The sequence below is a fragment of the Diabrotica undecimpunctata genome, chromosome 2, assembly GCF_040954645.1.
Source record: "Diabrotica undecimpunctata isolate CICGRU chromosome 2, icDiaUnde3, whole genome shotgun sequence".
Classification (NCBI taxonomy): Eukaryota; Metazoa; Arthropoda; class Insecta; order Coleoptera; family Chrysomelidae; genus Diabrotica; species Diabrotica undecimpunctata.
The window spans coordinates 119102845-119123600 of record NC_092804.1 but is presented as its reverse complement, the minus strand read 5'-3'; the positions used below and the strand labels follow the sequence as shown (position 1 = coordinate 119123600).

General features: G+C 29.7%; 1 protein-coding gene across 8 annotated transcripts in view; it reads right to left on the bottom strand.

Annotated features, from left to right (window-relative positions):
- LOC140434818 (antichymotrypsin-2-like) overlaps nucleotides 1-20756 on the bottom strand; it is a 169184-nt gene that overhangs the window by 35364 nt on the left and 113064 nt on the right. The window contains exon 4 of one of the 8 annotated variants that reach the window (XM_072523367.1): nucleotides 15406-15632. The exons of 6 other annotated variants lie outside the window; for them this stretch is intronic. In XM_072523367.1, the coding sequence (XP_072379468.1) occupies nucleotides 15499-15632 (134 nt within the window). In that variant the 3' untranslated portion in view covers nucleotides 15406-15498. Of the gene's footprint in view, nucleotides 1-15405; nucleotides 15633-17974; nucleotides 18478-20756 lie in introns of those variants that run through there. One more of the 8 variants, XM_072523374.1, reaches the window with a different exon arrangement.

Genomic DNA, 20756 nt, shown 5'->3' with positions numbered 1-20756 from the left:
CAACCAAACCAGCAAACAGCATTTATATTTATTCTTCTTTTCAATATACCAATATCCAATTATTATAAGTTGATTTATACTAATCTCCAACCATAATATAATTTAATTTCTTCCAATATACCTTTTTTTATCTTCAATAATTATTTGTGTATAATTATAAATGTGCATTAAATTATATGCATAATTTTTAATCTTCATTTAACTCACTATATTAAACTATTGGACTATTTGTACTTGATTCATTGACTCTAACTAACTTTCATAATAAACTGCTTGACTTCTGACTAAAAAACTTAAAAACTGCCAAAAACTCTTCTGACTGCACTATCTAAAACTTTTCTGACTAAAAACTTTCAAAAACTTCTGAACAATTGACTTCACTAAGTAAATGTATCTATCTTCTAACTAACTTTCATGATAAAACTGCTAAAAACTGCCATCTTGAATCCAAATCACGGGTATTTATATGTTTTTGGATTTCTAGAACCATCTGGTAATAGATCATGTTCCAATTTGTTCTATCAAATACTTGTCTGAATTTTCTGGAACAAACCATTTCGCAAACATGGCCATCTCCGGAGATCCAGAGAATTCCATTCTTTTCTATTAATAATTTTGTTTACATTTAGGCTTTTCAGATCAGAATATATAATTAAATTAGTAACTTAACATTCTAATTTAATAAAATACACATTTCAAACAATATATTATTATAACCCACTTTATATTCGTAAATATTCTTAAACGTCACTTCAGAGTATAAATATCTGTCAATCTCCGAGAGTATTTTTGGTTGCCTAAGCACATGGCTCACTTATATATATATTTACAATATTAAAATACAACTTTTTACAATTATTATATGCTAATTTATTAAAAATGCCCTCACATAAATATATTTTTATTAAATTCTCTAGTATATAACTTATTTAAAACAACCAAATATCTAATATTATGTAGTATATAACTTATAAATTATTTTCTATAAACCCTAATCGTCACAATACCCCAAAAATAATATTTAAAATAAATAATTTACTTATTATTTTTTTAAATATTAATTTTCTCATACCTTATTAAATTTAATAAATCAAATTTTTTTTTATTTATTTAAAATGTGTTAAATACATCCCTGTTCGCTGTCTATGTCAAAACAGAGAACAACGGATCACAGTTCGGCTATTCTATGGTCAAACTGTCATGTCAAATGGAGAATGGATTTTATCAGAGAATAAAATATAACCTTACTTAAAAATATAATGGATATTGTGTTCTGTTTATTTATAGACAAAATCTAGGAATTGTTTCCATTCAAAAGGCTTTCATCCATATAAATTGGTAAGTTTTACACTTTTTATACAGACATTTACACAATCAATTCTGTATCTAACCCCAAATTATGATTTTTAGGGTACCAAACAATTTCCATATGTACAAAATTCAACAAGTATGATGTCAAATTTATTCACAACAATAAAATCTACCATCTATTTAACAAATCAAGTCTATTGAATAAAATGGATATATCAGTAAGTTATTAGTGTTATTATATTTGTGTTAAAGGTATAGAAATCATTATTCAATCTCTTCATGATATTGAAAAATGTCGTTGATATGAAATATGCCTCTTAGTCTGTTCTCTGCATCTATTAACACATAACTATTTAGTCCATTCTGATTTTCAATTGTATATGGACCTTCAAACATTGGTTGTAATTTCTTACAACGGTTTTCTTTAACATTACTTTTTCTAAGTGAACGAATTAACACTAGGTCTCCTTTTTTAAATGTGATTGGTTTTTTTATATTTCGATTTTGTCTTCTGATATATTTTTCAGCTTTCCTCCTAATTCGGTTATTCACTTTCTGCATTACTTGTTCTAACATATCCTGATTATATTCACTAATCCACTTTCTGTTTCCTATATGGCCAAACATTAAATATTCTGGTACTTCTTCTGTATTCAAATTATGTGTATTATTTAAAAAATACTCTACTTGTGGTATATGTTGCTGCCAAGTTTCATGTTGGTTTTGGCACAGTATCCTTAAATATTTTATAACTTCTTTAATATATCTTTCTGCAGGATTTGCCTGAGGATGTCTGATACTTGTAAAATGAATGTTGATTCCCTTTTTCTCACAAAATGTCCGAAATTTTTGGTTGTTAAAATATGTAGCATTATCTATTATGCAATTTCTAACTGGTCCTATTTCTTCGAAAAATTGATTAATATATAAATTTAATGTTTTAACATTTGTTCTAGAGCAGGGATATAGTTTAATAAATTTTGTATATAAATCAACTATCACTAGTATATGCTTTTTTCCTGTTGGACTGAGAACTAAATTTGAAATAAAATCCATGGAAACTGTATTTAGTTTTTCATATACAACATTAGATTTATATCTGTTCTGGTTTTTGAAATTCTTTTCTTTGTTTAGTTGACATATTGGGCATTGGGTAGTAATTTCCTTTGCTATACTTATGTCATTCTTTGCAAAATAATTGTCCCTAAATAGCATCCATAGCTTTCTTGAACCAATATGCATATAATTGTTATGTAAATTTTTCAATATTTTCTTTGCTAAAGTTCTAGTTATTACATATACTTCTATGCCATTTATTATTTTATAATATACCCCATCTTTCCTAAGGACTTTTTGTTTTTCACTCAAATTGATCTGATCTCTTATAATTTCTTCTTTAGAATATAATCCAGTACTTTCTACTAATTGATTTAATCCAATTTTTATTGTTCGCTGCCCTTTTTGTGGTGTATTTTCTAACCTTGATAAAGCATCTGCCACTATATTGGTTTTTCCAGAAATGTATTTGATTTCAAAGCAGTATTCACTAAGTATTAGACTCCACCGATGTATTCTACTGTTTCCATATTTGTTATTTAATATAGACGTTAAAGCTTGGTGATCTGTTTCTATTGTAAATTCATTACCCAACAAATAAAATCTTAATTTTGTGACACAGTGTATTATACTTGCTAGTTCTAATTCTGAAACTGAGTAACCCTTTTCATGTGGCTTTGTGATTCTTGAAATGAATTGTATTGGGTATTCGACCCCATCATGTATTTGTAATAATACCCCTGATAATCTCTCTATTGATGCATCTGTTCTTAGTATGAATGGCTGTGTATAGTCAGGATAGTATATTTTCAAATTTGACAGAAAAATGTTTTTAATTTCTTGGAATGCTAGTTCTCTTCTCTGATCCCATCTCCATTTTACACCTTTTCTCAGTAGTTCAAGTAATGGAATTTCTTTTATACTTAGATCTGGTATCATCCTTTTATAATAATTAATTATTCCAATAAATCCTCTTAAAGTTCTTAAATTGTGTGGTGTTTTATATTCCTGAATGACTTGTGTCCGTTCTGGATCCATTTCGATTCCCTTAGTGTTAAGTTTATAACCTAGATATATGACTTCTTTTTGAAAAAATGTACATTTTTCTTGATTTATTTTTAGTCCAACTTAGTCTAATCTATTTATTATAATTTTTAGGTGTTTCTCATGATCTTCAGCCGTTTTAGAAAAAATTAATATATCATCAATGTAGTGAATTACAAAATGTTCATATTGATCCAAAATATCATGAAGACATCTACATAGAGCACTGCAAGATGATTGAAGTCCAAATGGTACTACTTTGAATTGATATACTACTCCATCTATCTGAAATCCTGTATACTGTCTACTTTTTCTTTCTAGAGGTATTAACCAGAAACTATGCTGTAAATCGATTTTAGTGAAAAATTACATTCCTGTAATTCTTCCTAATATTCCATCTATACTCATTGGTGCTTCAAATTGCTTTTCAGTAATCTTGTTAATATTCCTTGAATCCAAACATAACCTGATTTCACCTGATCTTTTTCGTACTACTACTATGGGGTTAATAAAACGTGTGTTTGCCTTCTCAATGATCCCATCTTCTAACATATTATTAATTGTTTTGTTTACTTCTTCTCTGTATTTATATGGTATTGGGTATGATTTTGTTTTAAAATCTTTTTCTTCTTTAACTTTTATACTATGGATATAATTTTGTGCAATTCTATTTTCTTTATTGACAAGTCCCTTGTGTTGCTGCAATATGGAAATGACTATTGATTTATATTCTTCAGGGCAATTTAAAACTTTCATCATATCTTCTTCTTTACAAATAACATTATTCTTCATTATGTACTCATTATTCCTTGCTTCCAATTTTACGCACTCCGCCTCGTAGGCATCCATCTGCTTAAAATTTCCATTCCTTAAATATTCACTACAATAATTATTCTTTACATTCTTCTGGGACATTTCCCTATCATCAAAATACATTTCTTCTTCATAAATATCATTATTTTCTTTTAATAATATCCTATCAACTCTTATTCCTTCTTCTACCTCATCTTTCTGCATAAATTTAATTATTTGCCCTTCCAAAGTTACCATTTTTTCTTCAAAATCTATCTTTACTTTCTTCTTTTCCAATTCATCATTTCCCATTAATATATCAACACATAAATCCTTGACAATAAATCCTTGCATATTAATTTCTTTATTAAGAATATTAATTTTAAAATTGGCTAGTTTATCAATTTCACCCAACTTCTTATTATTTGCACCAACAATTTTAATTTTTGTAATCTTTATTATATCTGATAGTTTTAATGTATTAAAAATAAAATTCTCCGAGACTAAAGTACTTTCTGAACCAGTATCTATCATAATCTTAATCATTTTATTTTTGGCCAAAGCATTTATATAAATTAAATTAATAGATTCAATAATTTTATCTTCATCTAGAGAAATAAATTCAGAAGGTTTTTCATAATAGCAATGGCCTAACTTGTAATTCAGAAAGTTTACTGCACAAAATTTTGATTATTAGAATTGTCAGATTGTATCTGACCACTTGGATCTGATGTCCTATGTCTTTCCCTACTATGACTTCTACTCACATTTTCCTGCCTTGTACTATTTTGTTCCCTGTCTTCACAGCTTCTATTCCTTCGAACACAATTTACCTGTCTGTTATAGTTAGGTCGCTCTGTATTTCTTCTATTATTAAAATCTTGTCTATTATTATTAGTACTGTCATTAAAATGTTGTCTATTATAATTAGTATTATTATTAAAATTTTGTCTATTATAACTAGTATTATTATTAAAGTTCTGTCTATTTGGATTACTGTTATTATTATTAAAATTTTGTAAATTATTACCATACCTAGTATTAATGTTATATGATTGTCTATATTGTTGAATATCATTTTTATTATATTGAAAGTTATTATTGTTTTTTCTGTTGTTATTATTACTTGTCATATTGCCTCTTTGTATTCTTTGAATAAAATTAATAAAACTATCTATTGTTTGAATATTTTGTACAGTTACGGTTTGCACAACATCAGCATCAAAATGTCTAGATACATTTAAGACTGTTTCATCCTCTCTAAGTGGTGGTTCTAAATATTTTGCAACTGTTATCAGTTTTAATGCATAATCTACCATATTTGATTTTAAATTGTGATTATACTTTCCAAAATATAGAATTTCTCTAAACTTGGCTTGCTCTAATTCACCCCAATAATAATTTAAAAATTTATTTTCAAATGTTTGAAAGTTATCTAAATCATTTTCAATACTAGCAAACCAAGTTGCTGCATTGTCATTTAATGTCATTCTAATATAATCTTTAATATCATTAATATTATTCACAAATCTTAATTTATGTTTTAAACTATTTATGGTATGCATTAAACTCTAGGATGCAAATTTTTTATATTACCAGAGAATTTAATCCCAGTCTCATTTGTTAAATTTAAGTAAGGTCTCCCTATGTCTCTTATTTGTGAAATATCATCTATTCTCTGTTCCACATTTCTTATTTGATTACTATTTATTTGGATATTTTGTTGTATATCGTCTAATTTTTCTTCTGTGTTTCTCCTGTCTTCATTAATTTTTACTTCTAAGTTACATTTCTGTAACTCTATTTTCTGTTCTATCTCTATTTTATTATCTTGAATAATCCTCTTTACTTCTGTCCTCTCATTGTCTATCCTTTTCTTGTAGTCATTCCGTATACTTTTTATTTCATTTGCAACTTTTTTCTCTGCAGCTTCAAGTTTTTTATCCATTTGTTTTTCCATTTGTTTTACAATTTTATTATTATTATCTTCTATTTTCTTTTCTAATTTTCTATAATTCTCTTCCAATTTCTGTTCCATTTTTTTCATGTCTTCTTTGACTTCTTTTGAATTCTCTTCCAATTTTTTTATGTCTTCTTTGATTTCTTTTGAATTCTCTTCTATTGTCTTGTTCATCTGCATCATTAATGACATCAAAGCTGCCATATTGACATTTTCCTCTCTTTCTGGATTCATTTCTGCAGTATCTTGTGGAACTTGAACTAAACTCTCCTCTTGTATAGGTTGTGTTTCTACTTCCACATCTTCTTCATTCTTTTTGCTTCTTGTACCTTTCTTTCCTTGAGACATTTTGAGACTTTACTTGTTCAAATATAATTAAAAATAAATTCTATAATTTTTCCTTTCTACTGATAATTAATTTAATTATATGAGAGCACTTATCTTCCCAAACTAATTCTTTTAAATAGAGAGCCACCGCGTTGGGTGCCAAATTGTTATGATGTGTTTTTTTGTTTTAAATGATGAGCAATGAGTATTTTTAATAATATAGGGTTTTTATCGCGGTTCTCAAAGTTTAAGTCTCATTAGTTCTCATTAGTTTGTAAGTACTTTTTTAAATTATCTTTATTATAACTATTATGAAACACACATATATATCTAACCTAGTCAATGTAAATTTAAAATAAACTATCTTTAAATTGATATTCTTATAAAACTAATTAAATTCTATAGACAATCTAAAATTTAAACAAAACTATCTTCAAAATTGAAATTGTTATGACACTAACTAAATTATATTAACAAAATTTTGTACCTTTCTTTCACTGAATGCCTAAATGAACTATTTTCCACTAAGTATATAGATTCTAATCACCACTGAATGTCTTCGTACTTCAGTTATCCTTGTTTTTTGTGAAATTACTTTTTTCAATTATCAGCTTCTACCAATTTAAGATATATTTTTCTTCACCAGCATCTATACACCACCAACCAAACCAGCAAACAGCATTTATATTTATTCTTCTTTTCAATATACCAATATCCAATTATTATAAGTTGATTTATACTAATCTCCAACCATAATATAATTTAATTTCTTCCAATATACCTTTTTTTATCTTCAATAATTATTTGTGTATAATTATAAATGTGCATTAAATTATATGCATAATTTTTAATCTTCATTTAACTCACTATATTAAACTATTGGACTATTTGTACTTGATTCATTGACTCTAACTAACTTTCATAATAAACTGCTTGACTTCTGACTAAAAAACTTAAAAACTGCCAAAAACTCTTCTGACTGCACTATCTAAAACTTTTCTGACTAAAAACTTTCAAAAACTTCTGAACAATTGACTTCACTAAGTAAATGTATCTATCTTCTAACTAACTTTCATGATAAAACTGCTAAAAACTGCCATCTTGAATCCAAATCACGGGTATTTATATGTTTTTGGATTTCTAGAACCATCTGGTAATAGATCATGTTCCAATTTGTTCTATCAAATACTTGTCTGAATTTTCTGGAACAAACCATTTCGCAAACATGGCCATCTCCGGAGATCCAGAGAATTCCATTCTTTTCTATTAATAATTTTGTTTACATTTAGGCTTTTCAGATCAGAATATATAATTAAATTAGTAACTTAACATTCTAATTTAATAAAATACACATTTCAAACAATATATTATTATAACCCACTTTATATTCGTAAATATTCTTAAACGTCACTTCAGAGTATAAATATCTGTCAATCTCCGAGAGTATTTTTGGTTGCCTAAGCACATGGCTCACTTATATATATATTTACAATATTAAAATACAACTTTTTACAATTATTATATGCTAATTTATTAAAAATGCCCTCACATAAATATATTTTTATTAAATTCTCTAGTATATAACTTATTTAAAACAACCAAATATCTAATATTATGTAGTATATAACTTATAAATTATTTTCTATAAACCCTAATCGTCACAATATATATATATATATATATATATATATATATATATATATATATATATATATATATATATATATATATGTATATATAGATTTATTCAGGGATTCTACAGTATTCACTACCTTCCCTCGCTCAACCGTTTCCATCTCTCTCTGTTGTCCCATTTTCCATCGTTTATACCTCTCTTACTCATGACGTCGTCTACTTCGTTCCTCCAGGATCTTCGGGGTCGTCCTCTTTTCCTCCTTCTCATGGGGCTTTACTCGATTATTCTCTTTATCCATCTGCTATCGCTAGTTCTTCTTACATGTCCATACCACTTTAGTCTTTTTGTTCTATATATGTAAGCACGTTTCTATTGATGTTCTTTGCTTTATTTCGTCATTACTTCTGCTATGCATTCTTGGTACTCTGCAGCATCTTCGCAGGCATTTCATCTCTGTTGCTACTATCTTACTGCTGTTTTTCTTGTTTTTAATCCAATTTTCAGCCTTATATCTCCTAAAGCTTCGCACTAATGTTTTACAAATCGCTGTTTTTGTCTTCATATTTAGGTGTCTATCCCACCATATTGAGTTAAGTTGTCGGATTGCTGTTCTTATTTGTCCTAATCTTTGCTTAATTTCTTTCTATGTTGTTGCCTTTATCGTGATTATAAACGCCAAGTATTTGAATTTATCATTTTCTTTTATTGTTACGTTGTCGCCAATCTGTAGACCTTCTATGTCTTCTGAAGGAAATCAAAATATATAAGAATAATTTTGGCTGCATCATAATAGAGTTCGCCAATTGCAATTGTGTTCTTAATGATTTTCTAACAAATTGCAGTTACTCCAAAGACTCATTACTTAAATCTGACGGGTACGCAGCAACTAATTTACAGGCTTCAACAAAAAATTCTGAATCCGATTTGAAAAGATATCCACTTCTAGAATCTAAGACTTTAAAATCGTTGTTCACTTTGTACATACTTATAAATCTACTTTTAATATTAAAAATTCAGTAATAAGCAGACAAAAATTTTTCTTAACCTGCACCTAGTAATAAGGCGATATAAGAAGTATTCACTTCTGTTGGGACTCCCCAAGTGCCACGTTCTTTTTCTTTTAAATTATTAGCTGTCATTTTCTGCTCACGATTTGTGGTAGTTATTATTATTTAAGATAAAGTTTTTAAAATTATCATGTAGTTCTGCTTTTCACCAAGCACAGTTTAAAATCTGAATAACCACTTAGTCACCGATAACGATTTAGAGTAAGCGATTTTGGTTGGACGTTTTTCTGCATTTTTAGCAAATGATCCCATCTGATTTTGCCAAAAAAATATATATATACTTTGTATGATATCGTAGTAATCGCGTACTTTTAATATCTTATTGCTTGCGTCCTGCAAAGCCAAATTTAAATTATGAGATGCATTTATTATGTTTTTCACAGAAATCTAAGAATGATTCATCAATTTTTATATTACTAGGAACATCAGTAATTGAAACTCTTTAACTAGAAAGATTTATGACTGATAATTGGTCTGTTTTAGAAATGTCCTGTGTTGTATCCAATAATATAGAAAAAAATAAACTTTTTTGAACATTGCTTATAAGAAAATCTCTAATTGAGTTTTCTAATAAAGTTAATAATTCATGTTGTATTTTTGGACTTTTGGAATATTTTGTTTAATATTTCGATCACTATTTCTCTATGTCCTCTAAATAGTATATTCATAAGCGCTTAATTTAAATCTATATCTACTATCCTAATTTAACAGTTTCTCCAAAAACATTTTCTTCTTCTAAATTCACTCTCCGTACAATACTCTAAAGATTTTTTTCGTGACATTTAGCTTTTGGCTGAATGGATATCCAAGGTATCATGTAACAAAGACCTAAAATTGGCGTTGCGTGTCCGCTTACTTCGCTGCTACGTTTCGGTCTTACTTTATGGTGTCGACTCTTGGACTGTGAATAGTAATGATTTAAAATGCATTAAGACTTTCGAAATGCGGTGCTAGAGAAGAATTTTAAAAGTTTCTTGCGTAGATAAGATTTGAAACTGCACAATACTAGAACGTCTCAGCAGGACCACTAAGATTATAAAAAGTATCAAGAAAAGAAAACTGGAGTACTTCGGACATGTATTGAGAGGTCCCAAACATTATATTACGACAACATAATTATTATGCAAGGAAAAATAGCAGGCAAACGCAGTCCAGGACGAAGACAGACTTCATGGTTGAAAAACTTACGAGATTGGTACGGTATTGATACAATCATGCTATTTAGGGTGGCCGTAAATATAATTAAGATAGATACCATGGTAACCAGAGTTCTAAAGGAACAAGGTACACGAAGAAAAAGATAAGCATCCGAGTCGTGGAGATGAATTAAAGATTTTTCGCGAACCTTAATTTTTTTAAGACCCTAATATGATTGTGCTGTTCTATCCGCAAAAAGCTGGCAAGACTCGTAATATGCAACATTGGTTTTTTGTGAGTAGCACAGCCAATAACGCGGTAATTAAGTTCCAGCATGAGATTTAAAACAATAAAAGTTTTCCGAAAAAAAAAAACAGTTGCTGGCGTCTTTTGGGAATATATATCTGTTATATTGGCACAATAACAAACATAAACGGGAAATTAATCTGCGATTTTATCCAACAAAGAAATAGTGTCTGTTTTATGCCTTCTGGTGATTAAAAATTTAACCATTATGACATACTAAAGTACGCTTCTTCTCATGGCGCCGTCTCATTCCGAAGGTTCCGATCCAAATGGCAATACTAGTTTTTTGAAAAGTTCGCTTATTCGACTTATATGCTTGAGTTAAAAATACTTCGTAGTAAGAATATAGGGCAAAATGTATTCTATTACTCACTTGAATTACCACAAGAAATTAACTGGTATAAGTAACTATGGCAGCCCTACTCAAGACAGGCGAAAAAGCTCGGGATCTTTTGGAAAATTATTTCAATGACTTTTTTTGTATAATCACTTGCATAGCTATAAGGATACCAGCACGATGGAAGAAAAACATAATAGTGCCCATCCACAAAAAAGGGGACAAAACAAAATGCGCGAATTATAGAGGTAGAAAGAATCCAAGTATGGAATGCCATAACGGAGCTCTCTATACCAAAGAAACTCATTCGCATGACCAAAGTCTGTATGGAGGGTGTAATATCTAACGTACGTGTAAATAATAAACTGTCTGGCAGCTTTGAAATCAACAGTGGACTCAAACAGGGTGATGCGTTATCTCCACTACTTTTTAACCTTGTATTAGAGAAAGCCATGAGGTCGGCCGAAATAAAAACAGAATTGCTATTGGTTCAAGGTCCCAAGCTATTACTCGCATATGCAGATGACATAGATCTCGTTGGAGACTCCATCCTATCCACGAAAGACATCTTTTACAAGGTATAAGGAGCAACAAGTGAAGTAGGGCTGAAGATTAATGAAGAGAAGATGAAATATATGTGTATAAATAGAACGACACAAAGAGACAGAATAGGACAAAATGTGACGATCAACACCTTCAATTTTGAAAGAGTACAACGTTTTAAGTATCTGGGGGCCGTAATCACAGTTGACAACCATGTTACTGAAGAAATAAAAGACAGAATCCAATCTGCAAACCGCTGTCTATTCGCACTGGATAAGCTCATAAAATCAAAAAATCTTACAAGAAGTTCAAAGATCAAAATCTATAAATCCATCGTCAGACCTGTAATAACATACAAATGCGAAACGTGGACCATGACCAAAGCAAACGAAGAAAGGCTCAGACGCTTTGAACGAAAAATACTTAGAACAATTTTTGGACCTCGCCATGACATCACCTTCTTCTTCATTTTTACAATTTCCCGAAACCTTTCTCTGTCGGCTGCTGCGCGAAATAATTCTTCTACTGTGGAACCACACCATTGTCTAATATTACGAGGCCATGAAAGTTTCTTTCGACCAATCCATCTCTTTCCTTCCACTTTTTCTTGTATTATAAGGCGAAGTAGACGGTATTTAGGTCCTCTAATTATATGCCCGAAGTATTCTGTTTTTCTCCTCTTTATGGTGTTTATGAGCAGAGATGTCATCACCACAAACCAGTATAAGATCAGAACCAATATCGAATTAAAAGCACTCTACAATGACGCCGATATTGTCCAAGAAATTAAATCTAAGATGGGCAGGCCACGAGCACAGACTGCATAACGATAGACTTGTAAAACTGGTATGGGAAGAGATTCCCACAGGCAAAAGACCACTCGGACGTCCCAGAATGCGATGGAGAGATAACATCCAAGCACATCTCCGGAAAATGAACATTCCATTTGACCCTAGTTTGATGGAAGACCGAACAAATTGGAAAACAGTTGTACAGTCAGTCAAGACCCACCCAGGGTTTTAGCGCTACGTGATGATGATGACTTGCATAAGCTCAAAATAAGGTTCATGAGGTTGCCCATGCGAAAAGTTGTTCAATATTTTGAAACAATTTTTTTTTCAACAAAAGGTGACAATTAGTTTTTTTAAACTAATTTTTAATTTTTCGGATCAATTTGTAAAAAATAGATCTTTTGTAGTTTTTCTGTAAAGTTGATCTTTTTCTGGGTATAAATAATTTAAAACTGACAAAGCGCAAAAATACAATTTTCAAGGCTCAAAAACAGTAAAAAGTAAAAAACAGTATCTTTGAATTCACCAAGGACCTAAAGTCAAGTTTAAACCTTGTTTTATTATTTTACGACAAGTATTTTGGGCATAATTTATTTAAAAGTATGTGTTTTTAATCGTTAATAATGTGCTTATGACAGGACGGGCGTTTATGCTGTGGCGTGCATAAGAGAGAGAAACAAGATCTAGGGCACATTTTTTTGCTGGTTTAAATTATCATTCTACAAATGATTGATAATTATTAATAAAAAACATAGGTTTAATGGTTTTTTATGCATCAAGGGTGTTATTACAATTATATTATTAATTATATTATGCCCAGAGAGCAAAATAATCCAGTCAGAGGGCCTCTGACCCGAGAAATAAATGTTTCTCAAGAGGCGTTATCATCTGGTAACACCAGTGGTACATACACGATTTTATTTTTCACTTAACATAATATACAAACTAAAATTAAGACGTTTTTACTTTTTATTTTGCTGCACCCATAAAAAATATATGCATATTTTGTATGTGTCACTCGTGTTGCCAAATACTTAAGTTAATCGACAACATCTATCACTCGGACCAAAGACTCCCTTTCTAAATTATGTTGCTATTCGGGTGTATTTATCGTAAAAACCACCTTAATGCATAAATAACTATTAAACAAATATTTTTTAAAGGTTAATGGAGCGCGCATGGCAGGGCAGGCGCTCATTTGTACAATACACATTTAAATCAGCAAAAATTTGTACCCTAAATCTCGTTTCTCTCTCTTTCACACGCCGCAGCCCGAGTGCCCGTCCTGTCATAAGCGCTTCATTGACTATTAAAAACAATATTTTAAAAAGTAATAGGCTCAAAATACTTATCAGGAAATGATAAAACATTGAACTTGAATTTAGTTTCTTGGTAAGTTTAAAAACAATATTTTTTACTTAAAAACGAAAAATCGTAATTTTGCATTTTTCTTAGTTTTAAACTATTTACAATTTAAAAACGACCAAACTGAAAAAACTACACCACAAGAGACCCATTTTAGAGACGAAAAATTAATTGTTACAATTTGTTTAAAAAAATTAGAACAATTTTCTCCTGGGCGACCTACTGAACTTTATTTTGGGGTGTCTCATGAAAGCGATTGTGTAAAAAAATCTCATGGGAATATGTATTCGAACGCACCCTAGCTTTTTTCCTTGTCTGTTTAATTTATGTACCCATATCTGCTGGCAAGTAAGCAATAGTTAAATAAAACTGGAATATTACAAATTTGATACAAAATAAATCTTACAAAAAAGATTTCTTTGACTTTTATTTATTTAGAAAATTGCTTTCCCCGTAAATAAGCCCATTTTATTCGAAATTTGTCCTAATATTAGCATGTTATCCAATTGATTTTAATGTAGATGCTGATCATCGCATATAAACATGCATTAACAAATTTCAAATTTAAGTTCACCAACCATCATAATGTGTATTACCGTAACTTAAAAATAAGCTATGTACTCTGATGCCTTCAAAGAAAATCAAATTATCACAGTGTGCAAAATAAAGAAAAGTTGCCTCTTTTATTAGTTACCGTATCTAGATATAAAAAGTTAGTTTTGCCTCGGAGACACGGCGCTTTCTAATTGCCTACTGTATTCGAGTTAAGGTCGCGGCATATATTATCGTGCACGTATAGTTTCCGGCACGTAGCGTTTCCACTCCAGCAATTGGGCTGCGCGTTCACATTTTCATACATAGAACGTTTCAGTTTGGTTCGGTGAAGATATGATCTCGCTTTTCTCGACAAAAATTATGTGCAATTGGTATTGAACGATGAAGAATGAAGAATGAAAAACTGTGTTAAAAAGAAGGTTTGAAGTATATCCAATGCTAAGAGAAAGGAAGAAGGAATGTGAATACTGGACTTTATACAGAAAATTAATTGATGACGATGAAAAATATTATGGATATTTTAGAATGAATAGGATTCAGTTTAAATATGTTTTAAATTTAATTTCACCTTCAGTTAAAAAACAAAATATTACATTTAACGAAGCCATACATATCAAACCAAAAAGTATTTTAAAAAGAAGAGGTATCACTTCCGTACAAAAGTCCTCATTGTTTATCACTTCCGTGATTAATTGTCACAAAGCAATAAAAATACATGCATAAATGACAAAAGAGCCTCGAAAATTATTTTTTTAAATACTCTATCAAAATCAATCAAATACCTAAATAAACAAGGGGAAAACGACGGATATCTAATTCACATTATCCTTACCAACCGGTTACGACTCGTTACGTAGCCGTCGGCATCAGTAAAATATTGTTTTCGAATATACTGAACGGAAACGTTAAGTGTCTGAAACGCTATGTTCCGGACAGTGTGCGTTGTTCATATTTAAAACCATTTAAATTATATTTTTCAGAAACCAAACGCTATGTGCTGGAAACGAGTATTTCGAGTATAAGCATATTCTCGAAATTTTAAAGTACTTTCCGATTATCAGACATACTCAGCCTCCGACAACAACTACAACAACCACAAACTCCAATTCAGAAATCAGCATATTGTGTGTTACCCATTTATATAAATTAATTTTTATTTATTGTAGTAAAAGACAATATATTTCTAAACGGTTTATTAATATCTCTGTCTAAAATCTAATATATTTTACATTCTTACCGTGTTTACACTGATTTTATTTATTATTTTAATCTTAAAAATTGTTCAATCTTCCAGCAAATAAAGTTACTCCAGAACCATGTTCTTTAATGTAGAATAAGAATGGGTGATCTGCTTTAAAATTATATTGTGGATCAGGCTCAATATATGCAGACTCCAATATTCCAACTGTAAAACATTAAAAATGTGTATGAAGTAATGATTATAAAGATAATAGAAAATATTTATTTAATCTTACAAGCAATATTTAACTATTTTTAAATACATAAATGTATCTACTAATCAAAAAGAATAGGAAGAGAAAAAATTCGTTAAGAAATAAGTACATTAAAGCAGAATAAAAAGATTGTTGTCTTAAAATAACATCGAACTATTGGAGCATATCATATATGTACAAAAAATCTGCAGACTTTTTATTTTTTCAAATCTTTTTATAGGGGAAAAATTATCAGAAAAACACAATTTTTTTTTTAAATCTACATACTTATGTGTTAAAGTCTTTGGTTTCTTTAATCTACGATTGAAGTGTTCTATTTATAAAATTAATATTTACTGTGTATCTATTTAGTAGTCCGTAGAGTCCGTATCCACATAATCACCGTATTATCAAAAAATAAAAAATGATGATCATCGAATAATAACAGATCAGAAAATGGGTACAAGTAAACTCATCACTAATTAGCATAATGACTCGTAGAGACTATAAATTAATCAATGCAATAAAACCAGGATTTTAAAATAGACCCGGAGACTTTGCAAACTGATCACTGGCCTACCTGCAACCTGTGGCAGGCAAAGTAAAATAAAATAATAAAATTGGGGACTATTTCCAATGTATCCGGAAATAGCATATGTTTAAAAGTATTTTCATTAATGAGTTTACTATCAAAATCCTATACAGCTGAATTTTCAGATCTCAAATCCGATGAGATTGGCATATACGTCTAATAGGCGACTCACCGGGAGACACCCTATAGAAATATTTTATATGGGGTGTTTTATGGGTTTTGGGGAATTTTAAAGCAATTGGCTTAAAATAATTTCTGAATTTTATAGATTACCGCGTAAAGAATAAGTGTAATAGGTAAGAGGCAGTCTTCCGCATTAGAAACCAGTGCCTTGTGTTAAAAATTCTTGTGATGAGTTTACCTATCTGCGGTGACAAGTTTATTGATCTCTAAAGGATGCCGGTGATCAGTTTTATAAGTCTGAGAAGGACTAGTATTTTTTGGAACTATAAAGTGATAAGTTTGTACACGTCCCAAAAAATTGAGTAGCGATCAAGAGTTCCAGCAAGACAAAGTTTAACATTTAGTAGATCAAAGACGAAATATCTAGAATTTTCATTTTTGAAGGTTACAACAGATGAAAAAAGATGTTTTAAAGGGAGTCCTAAAGATAAAACTGTTATGATTATTTTAAACATAATTTAAAGACTGAAAGTGGGAAAATATATCGGAAGACAGAGATGGCAGCTTTGAGTTTATTGCAGCTATTGATGCATCTATTAACCCTTAAATAAGAATAAGTCACATAAAGCACACATGTGAAGTTAAAATAACCCCCTAAGAAAAGTTATTCTGAAGCTATTTTCTTGTGGCATTTTAAAGTAATTACTATTTAAACGGGAATAAGCCACAATTAATGGTTAAAGTAAGTTTATTGAGTTTTGTATTTTGTTTACTATTATACTATTGTTTTTATTTATACTAATGTTTGTATTTTGAGAATGATTTCCGAAGTGGAAATTGAAACGTCAATAAACTTATTTTTTCCTTTAATTGTTGCTTATTACCATTTAAATAGTTATTACCCAAGAAAAGTTATTAAGTCTTTATATTCCTCATATCATTTAATAAGTACGGGAAAACCAACTAGTACACGGCTGATGACACCTATCTCTAAAAGAGATTTATATTTTAATCACTTGGATCACTAGATAAAATTAGTCAGACATTTAAAAAAAGATTGTAAGCAAACCAAAAGTGTATTGGAGTATAATTTACTTCATCGATAATCTTAATTGACTTCAAACTAATAATCTTTAAAATTTGTAAACTATTGTGAAGACATATATGGTTATTATGCAATTCTTTTTAATTAGCACAAAGGGTCAAATGGAAACTTACAATGATTAAAGCAAGTAATTTGGTTAATAAAAGTTCGTGAACCGTCTCTCTGCATCTTTATATAATCGTTCCATTGTACTCTTCTTATCCAATCCTTGATGTTCTTCACCTTGCATCTCTAGCGTATATCTGTATTTCTAGTTCATAGTGTCTTATTATCGATTTTTCTAAGGGTTTTTATCCCTGCTGTTTCTAGCATTACATTTGTCCTCTCTGTGTCAGGTCGTGTTGCTACCACGTATGTCGTTATTAGTTGATGACTATTTTGTAAATTCAGTTTTTCGTTTTTGTTAATATAATATTTTTTAAAGTATACGCTATTTAAATCCACATAAATAACGTACAGGTGTTTATAATATTCGTTTCCATAAAATTTAGGGTAAATTGTTTTTTTTTATTTTAATAAAAACCAAGATATACATTTTTTCATAAAGCTAAAGCACGATATAGTATTATATCGGCCGGTTAAATACAGTATTGTGCATAATAATTGAGACAAACTGTTTGAATTTACAAGATTTTTCCATTACAACCTGAAAAGATTCAATGATTTAGAAAGCTCTAAAACTTGTTTTATAATTTTTATTTAATAAAAAGGCACAAAAATGTTTGTTGCACATGTCAAATATCCGACAGGCGTCTATTTGCTTGTTTGCCCCAATTAATTTGCATGATATTGTAAATCTGGTAACTGTGAACTAATACAAATACTTAATAATAAATTCTTAAATATAATATCCTATGATGTTTTTTTTTCTAAGAATTATTAAATCGTCCAGTAAAAAGCGTTACGCCAGAGTTATTTTCTTTTATGTAAAATATGAATGGATGATCTGCTGCGAAATCATATTGGGGTTGTCGGAGTGAATATCCAACTATACCAACTGAAAATAAATATAATTTCACATAAGTATTAGAAGTCTTCTGATTTTGTTTAGTGTTTAGACACAGCCCATTACACCTACATGCATTCAATTACCATGCTTCTTAATTATATCGTAATCGTCATTCGTCATACGAATTTTAAGACCTAAAAATATGCAAAACAGGTTGCAATTCCTACCTCCGGGCTTATAGACCCTTGAACCCCTAGATAAGAGCATTTTTGTAATATCTCACCATACACATTTCAACCCCCAAATCCGTTTACATAGTTGTATCGAAAAAAACCTTATTTGTTGCTAACTTGATTGGTCTAATACTATAATAAATTTAGAATATAGTAAAGTTTTATTTTCTAAACATTTAACACCTATTCCCAGGCACAGAATTGGCAAATCTTTCATTTTCGTTTTATGTTAACTCTGGAACCTATTGTATCAGCTACCTAACTCTCATAATACAGGGAAAATACAATGAAAAATGACAAGTAAGGAAATGCTTACGAGTCACTTTAATTATTTAAAAGATTCTACAGAGTTTCGGACATTTTTTGGAATTTATAGTGCTGTGCTATCAAGATCAAGAGGACAAAATACAATTTCTTTCACATTATAAACAATATCTCGTCACGAAAGATGATTCACGCAGACGGAAGTAGGTGAAGTTTGTATCTAAAGTTGTGCAATTTTAAAAAATATCCTTGTGCAGCTAAACAGATTATGTTTTATTTATTTTAGATCGTTTTTAATGGGGAAAGTTTTTTAATGTTTTTCTAGGCATATTTAAAATGTCTCACATTTTTTGCTAAAACTGAAAATTGAAATGAGAGAACAGCTCATTTTTCAAAAAAAGTGGTAATAAATATTTTTGATCAAAATTATCTCAACTACTACATTATTTCTTGTTGGAGATATTTCTTGCTATGATGTACAAATTCTTGGCAAATCGACGTTTTCCGTTTCCCACCCCCTACGGCGAGGGGTTTTAGGGGAAAGCCGGGGGTTAGGAGTTGCAAATTTTTTTGCATCTTGTTAATGTCTTAGGATTAACATTTTTAGCAAATTCAGCTTGTTCGTATGAATTTTAGATATTCAGTCGCATTTTGGTATCTGACGGTAGGAGTAAAAGATTAAAAACAATATCTCTTTTAAAAATGACTGCAAGAGGATTTTAAATAAGCTTCTAGATGTCCTTGACATAGAAATGGATATCAATGGATCTACTAAGTTAGTGAAATTAACAACATAAAGTTAATACACCGTAATCAAACTAGAGGATATTTATAGTTGTAATGACATTCAAAATGACCAAATTATGTGCAAACGTAAATGTTAAGAAGTCACAGAATACGGAAGTTAGCAGTAAGGATAACTGTAACCATAGTCATGGCTTAATGACACTGAAAACTTTAATTTATGGAATAAAAATTTATAGAAAATATAATAAATGTATTAAAGTACCAACCAAAATTATTGTGTATAACCAAAAACATAACCAAAAATATTTCCAAAGCTCAAAGTAAAAGCAGCGAAAGCAGAAAAAAAAACAGCAGAAACACCAGCTGACACGTAAAAAATATTACTCATTACTACAAGAAGCCTTAGGCAAATATGCAAATTGCATATTTTGCATATAATGCATAAAAAATGCAAAAATGTCAAATTTTGCATATTTTATAAAAGTGGACATAAAGTGCATATAATTTGAAAATTTGGTGTTAACTATATATTTTTATATTCAAACTTACAGATAACATGAAAATGCCAATATTTAATTTTGTTTTATAATCACTTGGTATTTAAATTCTTGGTATAGTAACAGATAAAAGACAGCGGCTTATAGTTTTGTCACGTTTTGTCCTGGAATTAAGGGTTTGTGTTTGCCAGTTTATATCTCTAAGTAAAAATTTTTATTTTGACGGTCAGTTTCACCTGGTTTCACTTTTGTTGTAAAATTGGAGGCGTAAACAACGTGTATTTCTAATTGTATATAATTATTTTGCTTTGAAAATGCCGAAAATAAGCAATGTTTCAAATTGGATAAAACCTTACAAAGAGCTATCTATGGATATGGATAAAGTTTATTGCTCATGTTGTGGCAAAACCGTAAGTACATACGTATTATTTTTTATTTTATTTTAAAAACTTACACGGTAGTACAAACAAAGATTTTAAAATTGGAGATTATGTTTAAAAAAAGGACCGACACAAGGCTAGTTCGCAATAAATCGATGTATTTTTTTTTTTCAAGCATTTTTTAAACTCCTTGCGATAAAAAATAG